Below are 22483 nucleotides of genomic sequence, written 5' to 3' on the forward strand. Positions count from 1 at the left end.
CAGCGCACCCCTGTATTCACACCCTACACATTATTGTAATCTTTGTGCACAATATATCTTGTGAGGTATCATTTAAAAACTAATAACACAGTGATCATCAATATGCTTGTGTGATGTATGTACGTAATTTGTATTAAGAGTTAAGAACATAAGCTGAAATTATGCCGACTGTGTGTTTACCAGACAAGTCTGGGGACGGGGTGAACTGGGGTGTCATCAAAGTTAATTGGTAGTCAGTGGTCAATTGGCCATTCTTTGGCAACAAAGTGGGGCAGGAACAGGTCGATCTGCATTTTAGCAAACAACATGGAACGTCTTTCACCATAAGATTCCATGTCTCCGTCCTCACAGCTGGAAGGCACTTTATCAAGGGTAACCCTCAAGAAAATGCAATTCAAAGGGTGACTGGACTATAAAACCGAGGGGCAAAAACTCCCCAAGCTTTCTCTCCCCATCTCTCTTTCACCTAAGATGACAAAGGAACCACCCCTCTGACTTAAGGGAGTTCCTGACCTGAGAATTTGGTCAGCCCTTTTGCTGCGATCTGTGGTAAGGATTTTACCTTGAACTAAGTCTAGCTTGTTAAGTTTTAGCTACCAGAAATGGTTTATCTTTATTTCTCTTTTAACCATTTCTGACTTTAATACCTTATACTTGTTCTCACTTAAACTCTCTCTCTCATTTTGTTTTATTTTTTTTATTATAAACTAATCCAGTGTTGTGTTTAAACTGAACTGCTTGATAACTCCATTTAAAATAGTAAACTTGAATATTGACCCCTTACAGGGGTAATGGACCTCTAATATCTGAACTGCCCAGGAGAAGGCTGGATAGTGCAGAACACACTGACCTGCACTGAGGATTTGCCCTGATTCCAGCCGCAGTGTCACCACACCAGTGCAAACAGGGTAAGCTGTGATTTGCTTTGCTGCAGCTTACCCTGGTTCCAAGCTGGAGTAAGTAGCACCAGTACGAACAGCGGCTTTGCCTATGTACAGTAGGAGTTTGCACTGGTGCAGCTACTCCAGGCTTTATAATATCATCTCTCCTGTCATTTTGGTTATATTTCTGCACTTTTATGAAGATAGGATCTGTGCAAATGCAAAACATCATACTTTCACCTAATAGTCTCAGTATACTTTGCACAAAAGGATCAGCATCAATGTCCCATTTTACAGATGGGGAAACTGAGGCAGAGAGCGGGGAAGTGACTTGCTCAGGCCACACAATGAGGCAGTTGCAGAGCTGGGAACAGAACCCAGGAGTGCTTACTCCCAATCCCGTTTTAATTGATAACAGATGTTCTTGTGACAGTCTGGATTTGTCTTAGCAAGAGATAAGTAAAATATCATGAAAAGAAAAGGAGTACTTGTGGCACCTTAGAGACTAACAAATTTATTTGAGCATAAGCTTTCGTGAGCTACAGTTCACTTCATCGGACAGTCCACTGAATGCATCCAATGAAGTGAGCTGTAGCTCACGAAAGCTTATGCTCAAATAAATTTGTTAGTGTCTAAGGTGCCACAAGTCCTCCTGTTCTTTTTGCGAATAAAGACTAACACGGCTGCTACTCTGAAACCTAAAATATCATGGTGATGAGCACAGTATAACAACGTAGACACATGGGAAGAGGTATTAAATAGAATGAGATGGTCTTGTTACATGGGAACTGTTTCCTTCTGCATCTCAGAACAGAAAATGAGATTATTCTTAACGAGAATCTCCTGTCTCCAGTTCATGCATCCTCCAAGTGTGACTGGCTGTCGCTGAAATTCAAGAGAGCCTGTGATGTCAGCAGCAGCCTCAGGTCAGACTTGCTGTGCATAATTGGGTTGTGCATCCGCATAAGTAAAGGTTCTTTACATTGCATGTAATAAAAACCCAAAATCCAGCTGCCGCCGCCGTCTCAACATGGCAGCTGCAAATGCATCGTACAGTGCACAGGCCAGGTCCAGTTCTGCTCAGAGGAGGTCACCGAAGTTCTAAACAACTGGACCTCTAAGACTTTGCTCCTTTCTGTGATTTTGACTGAATCTCCCCAGCTGTAATTAATTGAATGCATCTGTCCTAACCCTGGGGCTGCTCTTTGGCACAGTTATTTCTAAACTGTTCAATTAGCAGCCCCTAAAATCTAGGTCGAATGGAATTCTGGTTCAGGCATTTTTCAGGTCAGGACACTATCAAAATAAAAAAAAATGTTGTTTTGTTTGGTAACACAGTCTGGTTTTGTCAGTTGCAGTTGGGTCAAAAAATGGCAAGCCACAGGGGTGTTTTTTGGATGTGTGATAAATCAACGGATCCTGTAGTGTAAATACTGCAATAAACCGGGTTTAAATTAATTTACAGTTGTAAGGAAAGTACGCTGTCAAGAATTGTGTTTTGGTGATGTGTAAACATTAGCAGCCCAGACTTTCAGTGTTCAATATAATACAATACAACTTGATTTTTGTATAGTGTCTTCTTTGGAAGCACGGTGCTTTACAGAGCTAAATGGTGCAAGACATGCTACGTGGTATGAGTTGCAGAAAGCAGCGGTGCAACAGAGACTGTACAGTGATAATAAATTAAAGCCTTCAGTCATAAGGCCCAGAGTGCAAAGAGAGAGAAATTGAGACATAGGCAGTGCAGAGAAAAAGTATTTTAAAACACAATGCAGCTGTATATTATATGGTCTATATAGCAAGTTGCAACCCAGAACATTTTGCCAAATTAAATAATACAGCTTCAGAGTTGTTAATAAATAGGAGCAGAAGTGAAGGGAGAGAAATTAAGTAACATAAGTGAGGGAGAAAATAAATAGTTTCAGCTGAAATTTGAAAGGAGACGGAAAACAGAAAGATGAGTAGAAAGATACAGGGAGGCTATTTGAGGCAGCAGATGTTGCGGAGAAGGCTCCTGCACTGCTGGTAGTGGATATGTGAGGATAGTGGATAGAGGCCAGTGTTAGGTAAGTGGAGGGGTTTTGTCAAGGTTCCTTCCCCACTCTGAACTCTAGAGTACAGATGTGGAGACCTGCATGAAAACCTCCTAAGCTTACTTTTACCAGCTTAGGTTAAAACTTCCCCAAGGTACAAACTATTTTACCTTTTGCCCTTGGACTTTCGCTGCCACCACCAAACGTCTAACCGGTTTTATTTTATTAGGAAAGAGCCCGTTTGGAAACGTCTTTTCCCCCCAAAATCCTCACCAAAACCTTGCACCCCCCTTCCTGGGGAAGGTTTGATAAAAATCCTCACCAATTTGCATAGGTGAACACAGACCCAAACCCTTGGATCTTAAGAACAATGAAAAAGCAATCAGGTTCTTAAAAGAAGAATTTTAATAGAAGAAAAAGTAAAAAGAATCACCTCTGTAAAATCAGGATGGTAAATACCTTACAGGATAATTAGATTCAAAACATAGAGAATCCCTCCAGGCAAAACCTTAAGTTACACAAAGATAGGAATATCCATTCCATTCAGCACAGCTTATTTTCTCAGCCATTTAAACAAACAGAATCTAACGCATATCTGCTAGATTATTTACTAAGTTCTAAGCCTCCATTCCTGTTCTGTCCCCGGCAAAAGCATCATACAGACAGACACAGACCCTTTGTTTCTCCCCCCCTCCAGCTTTGAAAGCATCTGGTCTCCTCATTGGTCATTGTGGTCAGGTGCCAGCGAGGTTATCCCAGCTTCTTAACCCTTTACAGGTGAAAGGGTTTTTCCTCTGGCCAGGAGGTATTTTAAAGGTGTTTACCCCTCCCTTTATATTTATGACAGGTTTAAAAAGGGATCATCCATAGAGGTCACGGGGTGGGGCACATGCCAATTAAATCCATAGCAAGGGGATGTAATAGAACATGATATGCAGGGCTGCTTTGATGAGGCACTGAAACAGTGGGATAGCCTGTATTTGCTAACATGAATGATTTATCAGTGTTTATGTGTTACGTTTCATCTCCTTCCGTGTATTAACAGTGCAGATCCCACCTACGAAGCTGTTCTGAGATCCTGGGGGAAGTGGGCAGCTGGTCAGAAAAGTTGGGTAGGATGGTGGGAGGGTCAGAAAGCTGGAGCTGGTAACCAAAGGCTGGGGGTTAAGACCGATCTAAGTCAATCTTGCATTAATAATAATCCTTTAGTCTTAACTAGTGATTTCACCATCCGTCTCAAAGTGCTTCACAAATGGAGAGTCTCTATCCTTATCCCCATTTTACAGACAAGGACCTGAAGCACAGAGACTTTCCCAAGGCCTCACAGCAAGCCAGTGGAAAAGCCAGGAATAGAACCTGGGACTCTTGGGTCCCAATCCCATGGCCTCACACTATCCTAGTGCATGCCACTGGCTGGGGAGTGAGAGTGATCTTTAATGAAATCCTATTGCAGTTGGAACGGAGGCAATCCTGATTGAGGTACACTCTAAATGGACATCTTTAGAATGTACTCCTCACCCTTTAGCATTTCAAAGAGTTGTTTGAAGTGCTTCTCATTGCCTTACTCACTAATAAAATGTGGTATTAAAATTCAGAGACCGTCCAAGGCAGAATGTAATGAAGTTCTCCAAAGCAGCAGCCCACTTCTTTAAGGTTATGATCTTATATATAAGTCTATAAAAAGGGAGCTGACCCCAGCTTTCTAGCAGACTTTTCTGCTGCTAATATTGTTCAGGCCTCTGCCAGCTGCAGCACTCCGGCCATCTTCGGTTCCAACACAGTAGGCACAGACACTGGCTCCCATGACGACTGCAAGATGTCTGTGTGTGCTATGTGGCATGGAAGTGAGAGAGGTGTGCTGGACTGGGGATGATGACGGGAGTCTCTGGCCACCCCGAGGAGCCCAGTGGAAATGGTGTAGGTTGCAGTGTTCGGTGCTTGTGTTCAGCTTGCGCGATAAAATTCATTATACAGCAAAACAGGTGAAGGAAGCACTGGGCTTTGTGGGGAAACCATCTGAAGACTCTCCCAGGTCCTGACCTGGTAAAGTCTAGGTGTTTGTGTGAATGAACCACTGTGCTGTAAATAAGCTCCATCTGCAAAGCCCAGTGGGTCTGAGAGGATCCCTGGGTTATTTCCCCATTATCTCCCTGTGTTGATGAATTAATTGGCATTACTCCCCCAATGGGCTGAAGAGGCGAATGGCAGCCCTTAATGGTGCATGTGGGCACAGTAAGTCATTGGCGGGTAAGTGCTGTGGGATCATGCCAAGGGGCTGTGCAAGCTTCTTGCATGCAGCTGTGCTGACTTACCAGCATGCAGGCCCACAGCATCCCCATTGCTGCAGGAGCAGAATTGCTGTGAGGAAGTACAATGGATTAGCTCTTTCCTACCACACTGCATCTCTTCAGCCTCTGCTGGTGGGAAACGGTGAGGAGAAGTTGGCAGGATGATCTCACCTCCTGTCTGCAGCATTAATAGGCTGCTGGTCGGTTGGTTACAGCTGCCAGCCCTTCAAGGGATCCCTCCAGACCTGATGCAAAGAAAGTGCCACGACATGAGCAGGCTTAAGGCACCTGCCAAGAGACAATAGTAATGCAGATGCTGTATGTTGTTTCCTCTCCAGATCCTGACAGTGTCAGGGCCCCCAGAAGGGGGGACGCGAGTGACGATCCATGGCGTGAACCTGGGGCTGGATTTCTCAGAGATTGCCCACAACGTGCAGGTGGCGGGGGTGCAGTGCACTCCCCTGCAGGAGCAGTACGTCATCGCAGAGCAGTAAGTGCACTCGGCCCAGCTCTTAGAGTTCACTAGTAGTGGATGCCTTGGGTTTCCTGGCGTCTTGGTGTACAGCACCCAATCTAGCAGCCCTTTATTTGTGATGAAAGCAAATGCACAGTCAGCCCATGAGTCAGAGACGTGCTCCAGTCACTGCCTGCCTCTCTCCTCCCTGCTCTACAGAGCTGCAGTAATGCCTTGGGGGACAGATCCTCAGTGGTTATAAACTGATGTAGCGCCCCTGATTTAAATGGCACTGTGCCAGTTTACACCAGCTAAGGATCACGCGCTTGGATTTCATCCCAGGGATTAACCGACCCTTTTAAAGGTTTATTAAGCATTTTGTTTCCTTCTGCGCCACGGCTCCTGCTTTGCTAAGCAACTTTTCTGACGAGCACCTTGCTGTTTACCCTCAGCTTTTCCACCTCTCCCCTCCTGTGGTTGGAATGCATCCCACGCTGCTGGCTGCAGGCAACCATTTGTTAGGCGTGCGAGGTGGTGACAGCAGTTTAATCCGAATAGGCCTCCACGGGAGTCAATTCATTTATTTCACTGAGAAAAATGTCAGCCGAAAATTAGAAAACAGGCGTGTAACAGAGGACAGGCAAATAAACCTCCCAAAGTAACGTATGTCCCCATTTCGGGTTGGGGTGGAGGTTTTTCTTATTGGTGGTTGGGGTTTGTTTTTTGGGGCGGGGGGAGTTCTGTTTTATTTTCGCCAAGGTGCCAATATGCCTACGAGAGCAGGGGATGCATTCATGCAGAGTGGGCAAGATGGAACATGTTAAGCAACTTCTTTTATTGAGTAATCTTTGCTGCACTGGCAAGGTGCTCTCGCAGCCAAGTACAGATACACTGTCAGAGCAAGTCGGAGAGAGAGAGGAGAGACACAAGGGACTGAGAATGGATCTGCCCATGGGTCTGTAGCCACGGAAAGTGGTTGTTCTTTGATGGCTTGAGTGAAATGAGTTTGGTGGGTCTCAGTCTAGTTCCCAAAGCAGAGGACGTGTCTGTCACTAAAAGCTTTAATTCACCCCCTTGCTGGCAGTTCCAGCAGAGGGGCTGTGAAGACTGAGCTCCCATTTCATGCCTAGAGGTGACCCTGCCGCTCCCTGAGCTGTTTCTGTGCTGTCTCTAGCTAAAGTACATTGTTCCTGGGGACTCGATTCCTTTCATGTGGACTAAATACAGATTTTACAGAAAGGACAATGAACTGCTCAGCAAGATAAACTTGTCTGTAAGGCCAGGGCAAAGGAGAATTGCTCTGGAGCTCAGGTGGATTACATTCAGTTTGAGTTCCCTTTTGGATAGTCAGGCTTAATCCCAATCATATTCCCCTGACTACGCATTTGTAAACACTGAGTGAAGTCCATCTCAGTTACCTGCCGCTCAGGTCAGCAATGCTGGTACTGTAAACTGAGATGGGAGTTTCGGTCACCCCAGGAGGTAAGGAGAAGAGATTTCAGGCTGGGAAGATCCCTTATTTTAAATAATATAGTCCAGTGGTTTGAGCAGGAGACTGCGAGTCAGGATTTTTGAGTTCTATTCCAAGGTCTTCCCTTCGTTTGCTGTGTCAGTTTAGGCCAATTTTAATCACTCTGTACCTCAGTTTCCGCATCTCTAAAATAAGGATAACAACATTAGCTACTGTTCTTACTGGGGGGACTGTGAGCAGCTAAGGTTATGTCTAGACTTCGAAGTAGGGTCGTGACGTACGCATACTCACGCTGGTCGTGACGTACGCATACTCACGCTGGTCGTGACGTACGCATACTCATGCGGGTTGTGACGTACGCGTACTCACGCTGGTTCTCATTAAGCTAATGTGCGTATCAATATCTGTTTGGCTGCGGTAGCCCGGGAGGCAGCGTTGGCGGCGTGGCCGAGTCATGCCAAGTGCGTGTCCACAGGTTCAGGTGGGTTTGTACTTGGCACAGCTCCGTTGTGCCACCAGTACCAGAGCTACCCTGGCGAGGCTGCTTTTTTTATGCTCACACGAGCTTGATGAGCGCGAGCTCAAGTACGTGTATGCGAGCAGCACGTTCACGCCCCTCGCTCTTAGTGTAGACATAGCCGCAGCGTTTGTAAAGTGCTTTCAGCTCGCTGGTTGAAAGATGCTACCGAAGTGCAAAGTACTAGTGTTGTTGTTTGTTTTATTATATCACTGACTCAAAGCGGTGCACTCATACCATTGTAAGACTGTGATGTCTGTCCGTTGTGCTATAAAACTGTAGTATTTTATTTTTGAAATCAGGGGTGGGGGATTATAAAATTACCATCCTTTGATGGTATGAAACCCTGATTTTATAATGACGATTCTAATTAAAGCTCTTAAGCTTTCGAAGTTTGTTAACATCATTAAAACATTTATCCTGGGCAGATAACAGCAAGTGTTAGCATGAGAGCTGCCTTTTAAAGATGAATCCGGATAAAAGGACCCTCTGAAGGGTTCTGTGGGCAGACTGAATTCCGAGACTGTAATGACTCACCATATGTTCCAGCCATGCAATCTATCACCTGGCAATTAGGTTAATGTTGGTTAAAGGGCCACTTAGCCCAGTAATCAGCACCCTACAGCTCTGTCGAGTGCATCATTTTGTAGGAGGGTACCTGCTGGGATTTTGGCCTGGATTAGGAATCGGAGATCAGACGTACCATAGCAGCTTGTGCCACCATTCCTCATTCCCAACACGCCTGATGGTATATGCAATTACGTGTGCCCTATTACTTGTTCTGGAGCTACTCAAAGGTATTATTTGGGCAGCTAAGGAATGAAAAGGTCCACGTTACTGGCTAATATTTGGTCATTTGATCTTTTCTTGAGTTTGCTGAAATCCAGCACTGGTGTCCCCTATTCCCCTGTTTGGAATAAAACCTGGATCCCACCACCCTTTCTTTGCAGCTTCTGCAACTAGTCCCTGGGTTTTGGCTGCCCATCTGGTGGAGGGAATAGTGACTATCCTCTCTCTCAAGACTGCAGCAACACCAAGGAGCAATCTCCCAGTCACAACCACCTTGCCCCTGCCCTGTCTGATAGAGGGACACAGCGCTTTCTCAGCCTGTCATGATTCCCCATCTCCCACAGACAGCCAGTGCCAGAACAACAGTACTTTCTTCTTGCTGCTCATGCCTTCATGGAGAAGCGGCAGCAAAATGATGCTCCGGGGAGGAAGTTCCGTTGAGTTGAAAGGGGAAGAGAGAGCAAAGCGCGGAAATTGAGGCACACAGCAGAGACACTTCAGCCTCTGTTCTCCAAAGGCAGCGTCTCTATAGGAAACCCATTTTGATGTGTAGTGATAATGGCTTTCACATTCAGGCTCTTTGCTAGCATGTTTGTATTTTGTTAAGCCTTCTAGCATCAGCTGAGCGTTTTGTCTACAGATTTTTTTTTTAATCCTTTTTATTCGCTAGTGAGTTTAACACGGGTGAGAGCTGCTCAGATGATCGCTCCAGAGGCTGAAGACTTCTGTTTATATAAGTTCAAGCAGTGGTAGTACAAGCTTTTCCCCACAATCTCCTGGCCATTATATCTTCAACCTTGCTCCGGTAGGGAGTTCAGTATCTATGGTCCATCTGCCCTTTGCCTTTCTATTGGGACTGACCACCAGGGACCACTTAGTTACTGCAGCAGAGTTTTCCATCTATAATATATTTATATATCCCATGCCATCTATCCATCCACTTACCTACCTACTGCTTAATCTGCTTTTCACAGTTGATCCTCTTTGTTCACCTTTCTCACTCCTGTCCGTGTGGTCAGTGAGACTAGGCTGTTCACTTTTAGTCTCTCTGTTTACTAGGCTTTAGCAAACTGCTCTGGTATTTTGTGTTTCCAACACCACAGTGGGAATGACTCCCGGCAGCATCCCTTTTGAGGCATTGCTAAGGATCCATGCCGGCTGAGGTCACTTTGAAAACCAAAACCTTGGTGAAATCAGGTATTGCACATGACCGAGGTAGATTTGTGTCATGCAACCAAGGGCAGGATCAAGCTCTTCCTTTTGTGACAGTCAGGCCAGACAGCTGCAGGAGGGTCTGGGGAAACAGATATGTTAGCCCTAGAACGCTAAAGGCCCTTTCTCCTGCAAGCTGGGAAAGGGTTACTTCAGGTCAATTAGGGACACCTGAGTCCAATTAAGGGCTGCCTGAAACCTGTTAAAACCTGGAGGGGGGGACAAACTTGCAAGACTGGTGGCAGCAGGGAGATAGGCTTCTCCAGTGTGAGAGACTGCACCCCTCCCCATAGGGGAGACACCCCAAACCCAGTGCCTGTTTAGGGGAAGGACTGACACCCCGGGGCCAGCGACAGGACAATACCTGCCCCAGTGAGGGAGCCGGGGAAAGGTATTCCCCTTTTGTTTCGGTGCCTTATAGATTTGTTTCCCTTTGTTTGGCAGAGCAGCACTCCTCAGGCCTGCCCCGAGGCCTACTGGGAAAGCTCTGAGAAACAAACCCCAAAGAAGGAAGACAGACACTCTCCAGAGTGGGGCTGATTTACCCCAGGCCCTGTCCCTGCAAGAGGAGGGAGCGCTAAGTCCAGCGAGGCAGAAGGGGTGCCTTGCCACGCTTTCTTTCCTGCCTCTTTCCCGGCCTGCCGCCTTCCTGAGCCGCCATCCTGATCCATTACATTTCTATTGAGTATCTTATGTTCACATTCAAAATGCCATAATTTTTTACCCCTTCCCTGCCTGAGAGCACATCCTCAGGTACTGATCTGGATTAGATGAAGAATACTGTATCCGTACAATTCAGTTCCACTAACCTTCTTTCATCAGTATAAGGAGTATTCTCTAGTAGTCAAACTTGCCTTCTATGCAAAGGCCTGTGTCTGTCATCTCCTAAAGTGAGTGTCTCCACTTCTTATTAAACAGGAACCCACAATGTGAGCTGTTCCCTTAATGAACTCATTCATTACTCTGAGGACTTCACACTCACTTTGCTTCCGGCTAATATATTTGCCATTAGTGCTCTGCATTGCTCTGGAATTTACAGCTTGTAATAATTATGTCTAATTTTGATTTTTTTTTAAATTACTACATGGGGGAAAAATAGTCAGTAATTAGCTCTTTCGAAAGGGGAGAGCAGCAGGCATCAAAATAAAGGGAGAAAAGGAACCATCCAGCTGAGTAAGTCACTGCTGCGTCTACCTACTAGGGTCTCATTTATGGGTTTTATATTTTCAGAATTGTGTGCGAGATGGGGCAGGCACTCCCAGGGATCAGTTCCGGTCCAGTGCGCCTCTGCATCGGAGAGTGCAAACCTGAGTTCATGGCCACGTCCTCACAACAGTACATGTTTGTGGTGAGTACCTGGGCAAAACCATTGGGAGGGATGGGCAAGCCAAAGGATCTTCTCTGATTTTGACTGATACACATACTAGGAGAGTGTGCTTTCGATGGACTGGTGGCTTGGGTGTGAGATGTGAAGCCAGGAAGTCCCGAGTTCAAATTATGACTCGAACACTGACTCTTCTCTGTGATGTTGACCAAACACCTAATCAAGCGGTCTGATTTTGCTGACATGCTGAGCCCCCGTGGCTTCCACTGGCCTAAGTTTACGTCCCCAGATCTCTGTTTTATTTTCCCTGTCTGTTAAAAGGTGATACTATTTACCTGCTTCACAGAATTGTTGAGCTCGATTAGGTCCTGTTTGTAAAATATCTTGAGATCCTCTGAGCAAAAGCACCATGTTAATGTAAGTTTGGCCTGTAGCTAGGTACTATCCTGCCATGGAACTGGTGTCATGTTGCTCACAATTTTTGTCTTTCTCAGGAGGGGAAGAATAATGAAGACACATTACTTTTGGATTTAATTTACTGGGATAAATCTATTGTGTTGCTTCCTGCTGCTCTCCCCTGTACGTATTCAGAATCATAGAATCATAGAAGATTAGGGTTGGAAGGGACCTCAGGAGATCATCTAGTCCAACCCCCTGCTCAAAGCAGGACCAACACCAACTAAATCATCACAACCAGGGCTTTGTCAAGCCGGGCCTTAAAAGCCTCTAAGGATAGAGATTCCACCACCTTCCTAGGTAACCCATTCCAGTGCTTCACCACCCTCCTAGTGAAACAGTGTTTCCTAATATCCAACCTAGACCTCCCCCACTGCAACTTGAGACCATTGCTCCTTGTTCTGTCATCTGCCACCACTGAGAACAGCCAAGCTCCATCCTCTTTGGAACCCCCCTTCAGGTAGTTGAAGGCTGCTATCAAATCCCTCCTCACTCTTCTCTTCTGCAGACTAAACAAGCCCAGTTCCCTCAGCCTTTCCTCGTAAGTCATGTGCCCTAGCCCCTTGATCATTTTCGTTGCCCTCCGCTGGATTCTCTCCAATTTGTCCACATCCTTTCTGTAGTGGGGGGCCCAAAACCGGATGCAGTACTCCAGATGTGGCCTCACCAGTGCCAAATAGAGGGGAATAATCACTTCCCTCGATCTGCTGGTTCTGTTGAACAGAACCAGCCCCAGGACCGACCCCTGGGGTACTCCGTTTCATACTGGCTGCCAACTAGACATTGAGCCATTTATCACTACCCGGGGACCTTTGTCAAACTAAGATACTGAAGGCCTGATCGAGCCATTTTTTATCATTCACACGTGAATACTAAATATATCCGACTTACTGTCTGTCTCTACATATTTAAATTTCTCCTGCAACCTACCTTGGGAATGGAGTAATTCTGCATCCTGATATCGAATGACTTCCTCTAAGGATGTTAATTCAGTGTCGATTCCATCCATGCACTTAATCAAGAGCTACTCTTTGGGGTAGTGGATTTCCGTTTGTTGAGTGATTGTCGCGTCTTTCCTTTATTTAATTAGTAGCCTTTTGATTCATAAACTTGCGAGACACACCTGGGGTTTTTTGTATCTCCATTTTTGCCTTCACAGGGCACTTTATCCAACCACATTGATTTTATGCTGAGTGGAATCTGTGCATGCAGTGAAACGCTAGCACTTACCAATTGTCCACAATTTGTAAACTAATTGATAGATAAATGAGGCCAGCTCCTGCCATCTCTCAGTGTTGTGAGCACCACATTGCCCTGGGATTTTATTTATTCAACGATGTTGCACTGGTGCAAAATATTATTGTGCCACCAGTCTGCTGAAGGAGAGAGTCTGAACATCAGTGTAACCAGAGAAGGCAATGAGAAGGAAGGCAGTCCGCTCCATTCCTGTAGCACCAGTTACCTGAGAGTCTTAAAGCACTTTACAAATTTTAATTAAAACTCATCATTCCATGTTTACAAACTTTAAAAACACAAGAGGTTTCTTTAGTGTTGTGATGATAAAATCAGGGTTCCATGCTATCAAAAGAAGCACATTTTAAAATCCTCCATTTTATGGGCAGGGAAACTTGAATTCAAGGCTCCAGTTCAGCCAAGCACTTAAGCATATGTTAAAATCTAACCCTGTGCTTAAGCCCTTTACTGAATAAAGACTGGCTTTAAACACGTTTGCCCATTACCCAATTACATTTTGTATGAATACATTGCTAATGAAGGGAGCCAAGCTCTCAGCTCTGGTCAACTAAGCCTTCTGTATATGCACAGGGCTCTTGTAACATGAGATGCACCAACACAACCTTCCCCAACAGTGTGGCTCAACCTAGAGGCACAAGCTGTAGGGCTGAGAGGGAAGTTCAGTCTCCATTGCCCACTGAGTCCTTGGTGCCTCTCCCGTGACTGCCAACAACAGGTCTCGTTTATTGCCAGGCGTGGCAGTAGTTGCTGTGATGTAGACACCAGCCCACTGGGAATAGAGCTGACACCCTTCCCACAGACCACTAACAGCTACCAGATAGTATTCTGTAGTAGGGACCTGGGTTGGATGATCTGGCAGCCTCAAAGTGAAAAGCCCTGAGTCCCTTTCCCAGACCCCTTAGCCATGCAGACCCCTGCTCCTGGGCAGTTCCTTGGGTTATCCTGAATATTCCAGTTTCCAGTGTAACAGGCAATGGGCATCTTATTGGTCTTTCTCAGATTGCCAATTTTTAAAGGAAAATTCCCTAGCCATGCAGAAGGAACTCTCTCATGGTTTGTGTTAAATAATAACCAGGGCTCAGCTGAAAGTAATTGCAAAGATTAATCTTGGAGTAATACCTTGCAGCACCCTATTAAACATATGCTGAGCATTATTGCTCCTTGCATTGTCCATTTTTTTCAGCACTTCCTTTATTATCATTTCTTTTTCTCAGGCATCAAAACCTTCAAGTACATAATTTCTTTTTGTTATTTGGGGTTCTTTTTCCACCCCATAGCACAGCCACAAACTCCATTAAATACAGTAATAAAATTGATTGGCACCTTAAAACAGAGTTCTGTTCTGACTTTGAAAGGGTTCATGTCTTAGTGAGCTCATTAGGGGACTGATACACTTCAGGATCTATGCTGTCATCTTTGTGACACCCATTTTACCTGGAGAGGTGGAGCCTATCTGTAAATCTCCCATAATTTACATAGAATCATACAAGATAGAAATGGGGAAATCCGATATGGTTGCCTAATCCCAGCCCTGGCATTTTGGCCAGGGGGAGGTTATAGAAATTTTTTTTTTAATGTTCCTAGCACCTGCTCTTCCCCCTTTCACTTGTTTAAGAGAATGACCTTTTGGGGGTAGAACCTACACTCTGTTCAGAGTGCTACCTCTTGGAAGCTTCCTGAATTTTCAGACACCTTTTACCCTGTCTTGTAATGCTTGAACAAGGCAACACCCAATACAATTAAAAGGTGACACGTTTAAAACTGATACAGGGATTTTTTTTTAACATAATGCACAGCTAGCCCCTGGAACTCCTTGCCACAATTTACTGGTCCCAGGCACTTGGTAGGATTCATAAAGGGTTTATATATGTAGAAGAGTGACCACAATGAGAAAACATTACAGTAATTAGAATATAAAGCACACACCGGATAAGTAATTTTTCATGAATTTGGGGTTGTATAGCTAAAGTACACCCACTCAGGAGTTCTTAATTTTAAGCTTTATTAATCAAGAGAATTTTAAAGATAAAAACAGAGAAATTGCAGAAAATAAAATAAAGATGGTTTCATGGTAGTGCTTAAAAAGCTTAACAGAATGAATTCAACACAAAGTGCTTACTTTATCTAGAAGTAATAATTCCCAAATTACAATAATTAAAATTCTTATCAGCCAGTGACAAATTAATTCTACTATTACTGTACTATTCTAGGAAGTTGATCTTGATATCAGCATGGAACTGTGGATCCTTACAGGTCCCTATCAATTTGCCAGTCAAGCTTCAGCTCAGTTAAGTTCTGGGACTGTCCAGGAAAGTTTAACCGAAAGCCACTCTGAAGTTGGAAATTTAAACAATTGCTTAACTGTTGGCATGTCCATTCAGTTCTGAATTGCGTCTCTTTGCTGTATCCGAGGTTCAGATTTATAATCCAGTGATAAACATCAGGTTGTTTTTAATGTTCAAATCCATATTGTATTGGTGGTGTCATTAGAGAAGATAAAAATTGGGTCAGAGAGATAAGCCAACCATTAATTGTTTGAGGAGGAGTCTTCCCTTCTTGGCAGGTTATTCCGTATTTGTCCATTCTGAGGTTCCTTGTGCTTCCCTATGGACCATCTACTACCAGCCATTTTCAGAGCCACAATACTGCCCTAGATGGACTAGTCTAATCCAGTCTAGCAGTTCCTTTGATACCTGTAAGCATATGCTGAGGTTTGAAAGCAATGGGGAAAAACAGCACCGATCCAATGTGTGGACTCTGTACTATGAAGCAGGTAGTACCCACAGAAAGCAGACGGGATGCTGCCAGTTTGCAGATGAGTCATAAAGTGGTAAGGTGGAAGCAATAGTGAAAAAATTTGGTTATATCCACTCACTGAAAACAAAAAAGTACCTGCTTTCTGCAGATTCTCTTAAAAGGAATAAGTAGCCATTGCTGATGCAAGCAGTATAAAAACTGGCTTTGTTACAATAGAAACACTGATGTGATGTCAAAGAGGATACAGGACTGTAAACTCCCAGGGATGCCCAGATAACTCCTTCTGTCACTGATGGAAGATAGACCCTCCAACCACAATATTCTTGTTATTGGTTTGTGTGTATTATGGGCAGAGCTGATAGTGCCACATATAGTTAAGGTTGCCCAACACTTCCCATTATAAGACCCTGTTTTCTGTTGATTATAACTTTGCCAAACTCTAACCAACTGGAGTAAAGACTTTGGCAGGAAGTTTGCCCTGTTAAGCGTTTGCCTTTTGCTGTTTCCCTGTGGGGAAGAACACCCATATTTAGCTGAGTTATAAGCCTTTGGGTAAAAAAAAATCCTAGTTTGGACATGCTCAGTTGAGACTTGTTAGAATTTGGCAGCTGAATTGGGTTGTGGATGCTGAGGTGAGTTTCCCCACATATGCTACTCCCAGCTGATCAGGGCAGCTGTGGCACCAGGCCTATGAACTGAGAATAAGGAGACTCTCTGCTGTGTCTCAGTATTCCCTCAGGCGTGCTCTGATCCTGGCTTGATCCCAGCAGACAAAAACAGTGACCTTCTTTTCTTTCCTTTCCTTCTCAAGAATCCAGCGGTGAGCTCCCTGAGCCCTAGCCGCGGCCCGGAGTCTGGAGGGACCATGGTGACCATCAGTGGCCACTACCTGGGTGCTGGCAGCAGCGTGTCTGTGTTCCTGGGAAACCAGACCTGCGAATTCTATGGGTAAGAAGGGGCAGAGTGTGTCTGTATTGTGATCCCTTCACCCCACCCGCGTGCAGCTTCTAAACTATTCCAGCTGCAAACTCCCGTCCTCTCATTAATCCCATTATGTCATCTTGTCTGTGAGAGCGGTTAAATCTGCCATTGCAATTAGTTGATTCTATGTACATTAATTTTATCCCATTCCATGATTTGCATATCAAAATGATGTCCCCTCCAAAAATTCCAAACAAACATCACAGCAATTGTAGAATCCCTTTTAATAGTCCTCAAGCCAGTCTGTCCTGAGCAGCTGTAATCCCGCCCAAACATACTATACGTTCCATACGACAACAGCAGGCCGTGCATACATGACTGCATAGTGTACATGGAATATATATGCACTGGAACAGGACACCTCTTCATATCTCTTGTACAGCACAGGTGGGATTTTCAGAAGTGCTCAGCATTAGCCTGACTAACCCCACTGGGAGAAGAGTCAGGCCAACGCTGAGTGTGTTTGAATATTCCACCCAGGGTGTGTAGGATTACAGGGTGAGAGGGGGAACACAGGAAGAATCTGCTCTTTCAGAAAAATGTTCTGTCTGGGGTCATGAAATCAGGCCAACTGCCCACAAATGCCACTTGATGAAGGAGCTCATCCACTTAGAGGCTCCTCCAGGGCAGTGGGGATGTCTCCCTTCTGCACCCACTGAAGGAGCCTAGGGGAGTCTTATGCAGTAATCCTGTATGCACCTGGCAGCTCATGTACACAGTTTGTGTTTAGTCCTGTTCCAGACCATTGCCCCTTCAGGGGCAGTGGATGGGAGAATCAGGGATATATCATTATAAAATGTTGAGACACATGAGAGCAAGGGACTGTCTGACTCTGCCCCCTTGTACTCTGGGCGGAGGCTGCCAGCTGCTGAGATGGTTTTTGCCAGTCTCTGGGAACCTTTCCCCTCCACTTAAATGCTGGACATTTAATAACTTCAGGGGTGGAACTTCCCTTGGAGCCTGTAGGCCTCTATAATGGCCTGAAACCTGAACCCAGCTGGGCAACAGGTGAGGAGATGCTGGGCTCAAGTCCTGGATGAGGCCTCTCAGGGGGAATAGATGAGGTATATGAAGACTGTGGAGGTGTGATTCCTCTGCTGGAAGATGGAGAGGATCTCAGCTAAGGATGTGTGCATATTGGAATGTTAACAATGATCATTCTGTATCCATCTCATCCCTTTTAATCTGAGGACCTCAGAGCACTTTATGCACATTTCTGAATTAACCATCACAACTCCCAGTGAAAGGGAGGAAAGAATAATCCTTCTTTTACAGAGGGAAACTTAATCAGAGAACTTAAGTAGGTTAGCCTAGCTACCAGAGGGAATTATTGGAACCCAGGAGTCCTGACTACCATTGTGGCCCAGTCTGACTTCTAGATCTACTGCCAATTGCAAATCCAGTTGGAGTGCAGCTGGAATTGGTAGGCATGTGGTAAGAGGAGGCACCCAGATTTGCGCTTCCCCCTCAGCCTCCTAGTACATTCTGTAATACCATCTAGTCCCAGGATATATTATGGAGGCCAATGAGAGTGCTGTATATCTGTAATTACTGCTCCCTTCAGCCTTGGAAAAGATAAAACCGAGTCTGTGTTCCCACTTTATGGTTGAACTGGGAAGGGATGGTTTAGGAACACCATGTTAATAAGAGGGGATTTAATGACCTTCCTCAGCTCTTCCCAAAAAGGTCCCATTTATGTCTCTGGAACAGATAAAGAGGAAAACGGAGCCTGCTTCAAGCTGGTGATTATTTCTGCTGCCTATTTTAATTCATTCTTTTTTGCCGTTGATTCTCTCTTCTGGTTCCTCTCTGCTTGGGCAGAGCTCTGGCAAGTTTTGTGGGGGATGGGGGATGTCCTCCTGTAGGGCCCATGATGGGTGGCAGCATTTACACAGCCCTGAGCTGAGGCTGGCGCTGCAGAATACCAGCCAGTCTGCTAAGAGTCAATTCAGCTAACGACTAGGCACACAGGGGCCATTGGTCCTCACTGTTGGTCAGGGTCAGGGCCCCATTGGGCAATCACACATAGGAGGGAACAGTCCCTGCCCCACAGAGTTTAGATATAAACTCTAATCCAATATCCTGCTTCCTGCCAGGCCAGATTAGAGCAAGGGGCAGTATCCCACCTCCTTCCATGTTGGATACCACGTATCAGGTAGATTGTGGCTGAACGTTTAGAATGGAGCTTTGTATCAAGACCGTTGGCATCTGTTCCCAGTTCTGCTGATTCGTCCTGACCTTGGGAGAGTCACCTTCTCTGTGCCTCAGTTTCCCCATCTCTATAATGGACAACGCTATTGCTTATCTAGAGCGCCACACTTCATGGGGTATAAAACACTTTGAGATCATCCTGTGCAAGTGAGCTACTCCTTAAGGGCCAAACATTATCATTTATTTATCATCAGTTCCTCTGCCACGCTGCATTTGAAATCAGAGGAACTGGCATGTGTGCATTCAAGGGCAGAATTAGCCTCATACTTTAATCCCTTAAATACATGATTATTTTCAGGCCACCTTCAAATTCTGACCTGCAAAATCCTGCCATGCTTTAAATTATCTGCATGTTCTAATTACACCAGACAAGCAGCAACTTAAACACCGCAAACAGCAGTATATAAATTACACCGTTTTGCCATGCTCTGGCACACTGTGGTCCGTATTGTCCTTGGCCTGCTTTGTGGCAATGAACTCGAATTGTTGTAGAGGTGAGGGAGAGCCTGATTAGATGAAGCAGTTTCTAATGAGATTCCCTCTAATTACGGCTTCCGCCATTCTCCTGTCTCTTGGAAGAGTGGGTAGATTCACCATGACGACATAATAATAGAACAGAAAGCTAATTAACTGATCACAGGGAGCTCAGAGTGACTCTGCCAGCAATGATGCGTCACTTCAAATCTCATGGAAGGGCTAAGCAGGGCCCTGTGAATTCTGATCTCCGGCAGACTAGAGCATCAGCACCAATGCCAGGCCACTGGGATGTGGGGATGCCGGAGATAAAAGGCAGCTGAAAGTGCAATGAGCTCTTTCTGAGCAATGCTGGCTGTGTGACTATCGGGGGTGCCATTCCCAGCGTTTGAGAGGCGAGTGCAGGAAAGGAATGAAAAGAGGGCTCCTTTTCATGGAATCAAGTTGTCGCAACAACGGTTGGCAAAGAATTATTGCTCTTGCCCACCCCTCCCAGCACAGGCCCTGCAAGTCCCAGCCAATAAAGAACATATTCTCTGTTAAAATAGATCGAGTTGGAAGAGTGAGGAGATGTGGGAGGAAAGGGTTAAAAGGAAGATGGAAGAGACAGTGGGAGACAAGGCGAGAACAGCAGTTTAGTCAAGTCGGCAAAGGTTCCAAACCAAACGTAATCCAAATGATTTAAAGTCTTTTTTTCAAGGGAGCTCTGTTGTGATTGGCACTAAGGGTCTCCTTTCCCTTGTTGCCATTCCCAGCAGTCAGGCCCAGGACGAAATGGCCCATGGAGCCTGCCTTGTCCTCTCCACTTTCCAAGTCAGAGTTGTCTTACCACTGCCAGTGCCATCTGTGGATAAATATAGGACTCGGTCTCCAGGGCTGTCAGTCTGGCACCTTTCATGCCAACACTAACTTCACAGTACACTTATGAACTACACAAGTGTTATTAGACCCGTCTCAGAAATGAACTAATCAAGACACAGAGATGGTAAGTGACTTGCCCAAGGTGTCAGAGTGAATCAGTAGCAGAGTTGAGAGACGAACTCAAGGTGTCCTGGCTCTCATTCCCCTGCTCTAACCACTAACTGATCCCTTTCTGTTGTTTAAGCATGTTGTTAAGCAGCCCACGTAGCAGTTATTTGGGGCGCTTAGAGAAGCAGATGGTCTGGTCTGTCCAACCACCAGGCATCAGGTCCTGAGGTTCATTCCCTGTTCCACAAGGGGGACAGGAAAACAAAGCTGCAAAGAGAGTAGTGATATGTTCTAGTTCTGCCTGGCCCTTCTCAGGTTGAGACAGGCTGCTTTTCAAGGTCCATGTGTGCCATGGGGGGAAAAGAATTTGGCTTTTGAATAAGCATACAAATCTCACTTGGAAAACAGCCATCTGCTTTCACACGCCTGCAGAAGGCAGCAGGTTCACAGAAGGATGTGAGAGGCTGCTGCTTGGCGCACACAGTAATTTCAGGGAGTCTGACTTTCTCTTTGGATAGGCAGGAGGGGTCTCCTCTTGCATGGATCCCTCATTGCTCCTCTGTGATGTTAATGAATTCTCAGTGTCAAGAGTACCTGACTCCCTACAAGTTTCCACTTGGAAAACACATTATTTGCTTCCTGTCCTAAATTGGTGGGCAGCATTGCTATTGGGCTATTAACAGCTGCCACATCCCACCCCAGAAACAGCTGCATTTGTGGTAGGAGTCGAGATTGCAGTGGATGTAGAGCCTTCCCTTGGAGGAGCGGCACTACGGAAACGTAAGAGGGTTCCCGTTCCTGTAGCACAGATGCTCTCTGGCTAACCGCTCTCCTGTTTCTCTTTTTCACAGGAGATCCATGAATGAGATTGTGTGTGTCTCTGCTCCGTCAGCACATGGCCTGGGCTCCATCCATGTCTCTGTGAGTGTGGACCGGGCGCAATTAGAGAGCACTCTGGAATTTGAATACATTGATGACCCCAGAGTGCAGCGCATCGAACCCGAGTGGAGCATAGCCAGGTAACAAGAGTCTCTTACAGCTTCTATCACATCTCCTTCCCCAGTGGGAGTGAATGCAGGGCACAGAAGCTAACTCACCAGATATAATAGAACTAGAGACGCGCAAGCTGGTTGGATTCTGTGGGAACTGGTCTAGGCCTTCACCCCGGACTCAAAGGGAGTGTTCTTTAAGGGAGTCCATTCTTTTTCATTCCCTCTTCCCCATATTCCACCCAGAGGCAGGCAGTATTGAAGTACCAGGCAGGAGGCCTTTCCAACCAGGTTCTTGGTTCATTTGGAAGCAGGAAGTGTAGAGAAGGACCACCCCACCCTCCCCCATACCCCCTCCCCACACACACACCCATGCAGTTGCCAGCCCATTCCTGCAGATTCCAACTGTTTGGATAAGTTTGCAAACATGGAGGTGATCCCCTAAGCCAAATTTACCCCATAATCTGAGCAAGCTGTGATCCAGTGTTCTAGTTGGGATCCATCTCTTGTGCTTACCTGCATTCAGATGTGCTCACGTACAGCAAAAAAAAAAAAAACAACATAAAGGGGAGGAAACTTATCTTTTGCAAACCCGCTCTCATTGCATTTTAGGCAGCTGTTGGCATTTGGTCCTTCATCTGGTATATCCTGAGAGATGAGACTGAAGGCATGTCTACATTGCAATGTAAGCCCAGGGTTCAAACTCAGGCTCAAGCCTAACCCCCCTTCCATTTACACACAAAATCGTGCTAACCCAGGATTGGACCCTGGGTCCCTGGGCCCCAAGGGGATGGAGGGTCTGAACCTGAGTCCAGCTGGGACCCAGCTTTGCCCTCCATCTATGTTAGGAATCATACTGGAAACTCTCATGCCATGGGATCCACACTAACTTTAAAAATTATTATGCTCCTTCCTGGTCCCCCACCTACTAGAAAACATGGTTCAGAGCTCAGAATCCTAGAACCTGCTCCCCTGGGGAGAATACTTTTTGAATTCTCTTTGCTTGTTTGGCTGCCTTTGTCAACATCCAGCTGGTGTCAGGTGACCAGGGGTTAGTTCACCTGTGTAAATATTGAAGACGTTGCTATTAGGCCTTGATCCTGCAAGGAGCTGAACACCCTCCCCTCTCTTGAAAGTCACTGGGTGTTAGAGATGTTCAGCTTCAGGGTGAGGTCTAGAAGCTGCATCCTTGTATGGTGGCTGCAGAGGCTCAGAAAACCCTTTTTAAAGCACCTCAGGGTATGTCTACACTGCATTGTAAGTCCAGTGTTAGTAGTACTCAAGTTAGCAGACGCTGGGTTTGTTAACCTAGGGCTTGAGCATCTACTCTCATTTGTAACCCCAGGTTAGGAACTGTTGAACCCTGGGTCCAAACCTGGGGCACCAGCATCTCCAGCTGCATTATGCGTGCCTGAGTCCAACC

At 45.7% G+C, this 22483-nt stretch overlaps 1 protein-coding gene across 3 annotated transcripts in view; it reads left to right on the plus strand.

The window, feature by feature from the left end:
• PLXNA2 (plexin A2) overlaps positions 1 to 22483 on the plus strand; it is a 318604-nt gene that overhangs the window by 244688 nt on the left and 51433 nt on the right. For all 3 annotated transcript variants that reach the window (XM_075122021.1, XM_048826414.2, XM_048826415.2), the window contains exons 13-16: positions 5541 to 5692; positions 10876 to 10993; positions 16248 to 16384; positions 20923 to 21090. In XM_075122021.1, the coding sequence (XP_074978122.1) occupies positions 5541 to 5692; positions 10876 to 10993; positions 16248 to 16384; positions 20923 to 21090 (575 nt within the window). The remainder of the gene's footprint in view (positions 1 to 5540; positions 5693 to 10875; positions 10994 to 16247; positions 16385 to 20922; positions 21091 to 22483) is intronic.

The sequence above is a fragment of the Caretta caretta genome, chromosome 21 (genome assembly GCF_965140235.1).
Source record: "Caretta caretta isolate rCarCar2 chromosome 21, rCarCar1.hap1, whole genome shotgun sequence".
NCBI lineage: Eukaryota > Metazoa > Chordata > Testudines > Cheloniidae > Caretta > Caretta caretta.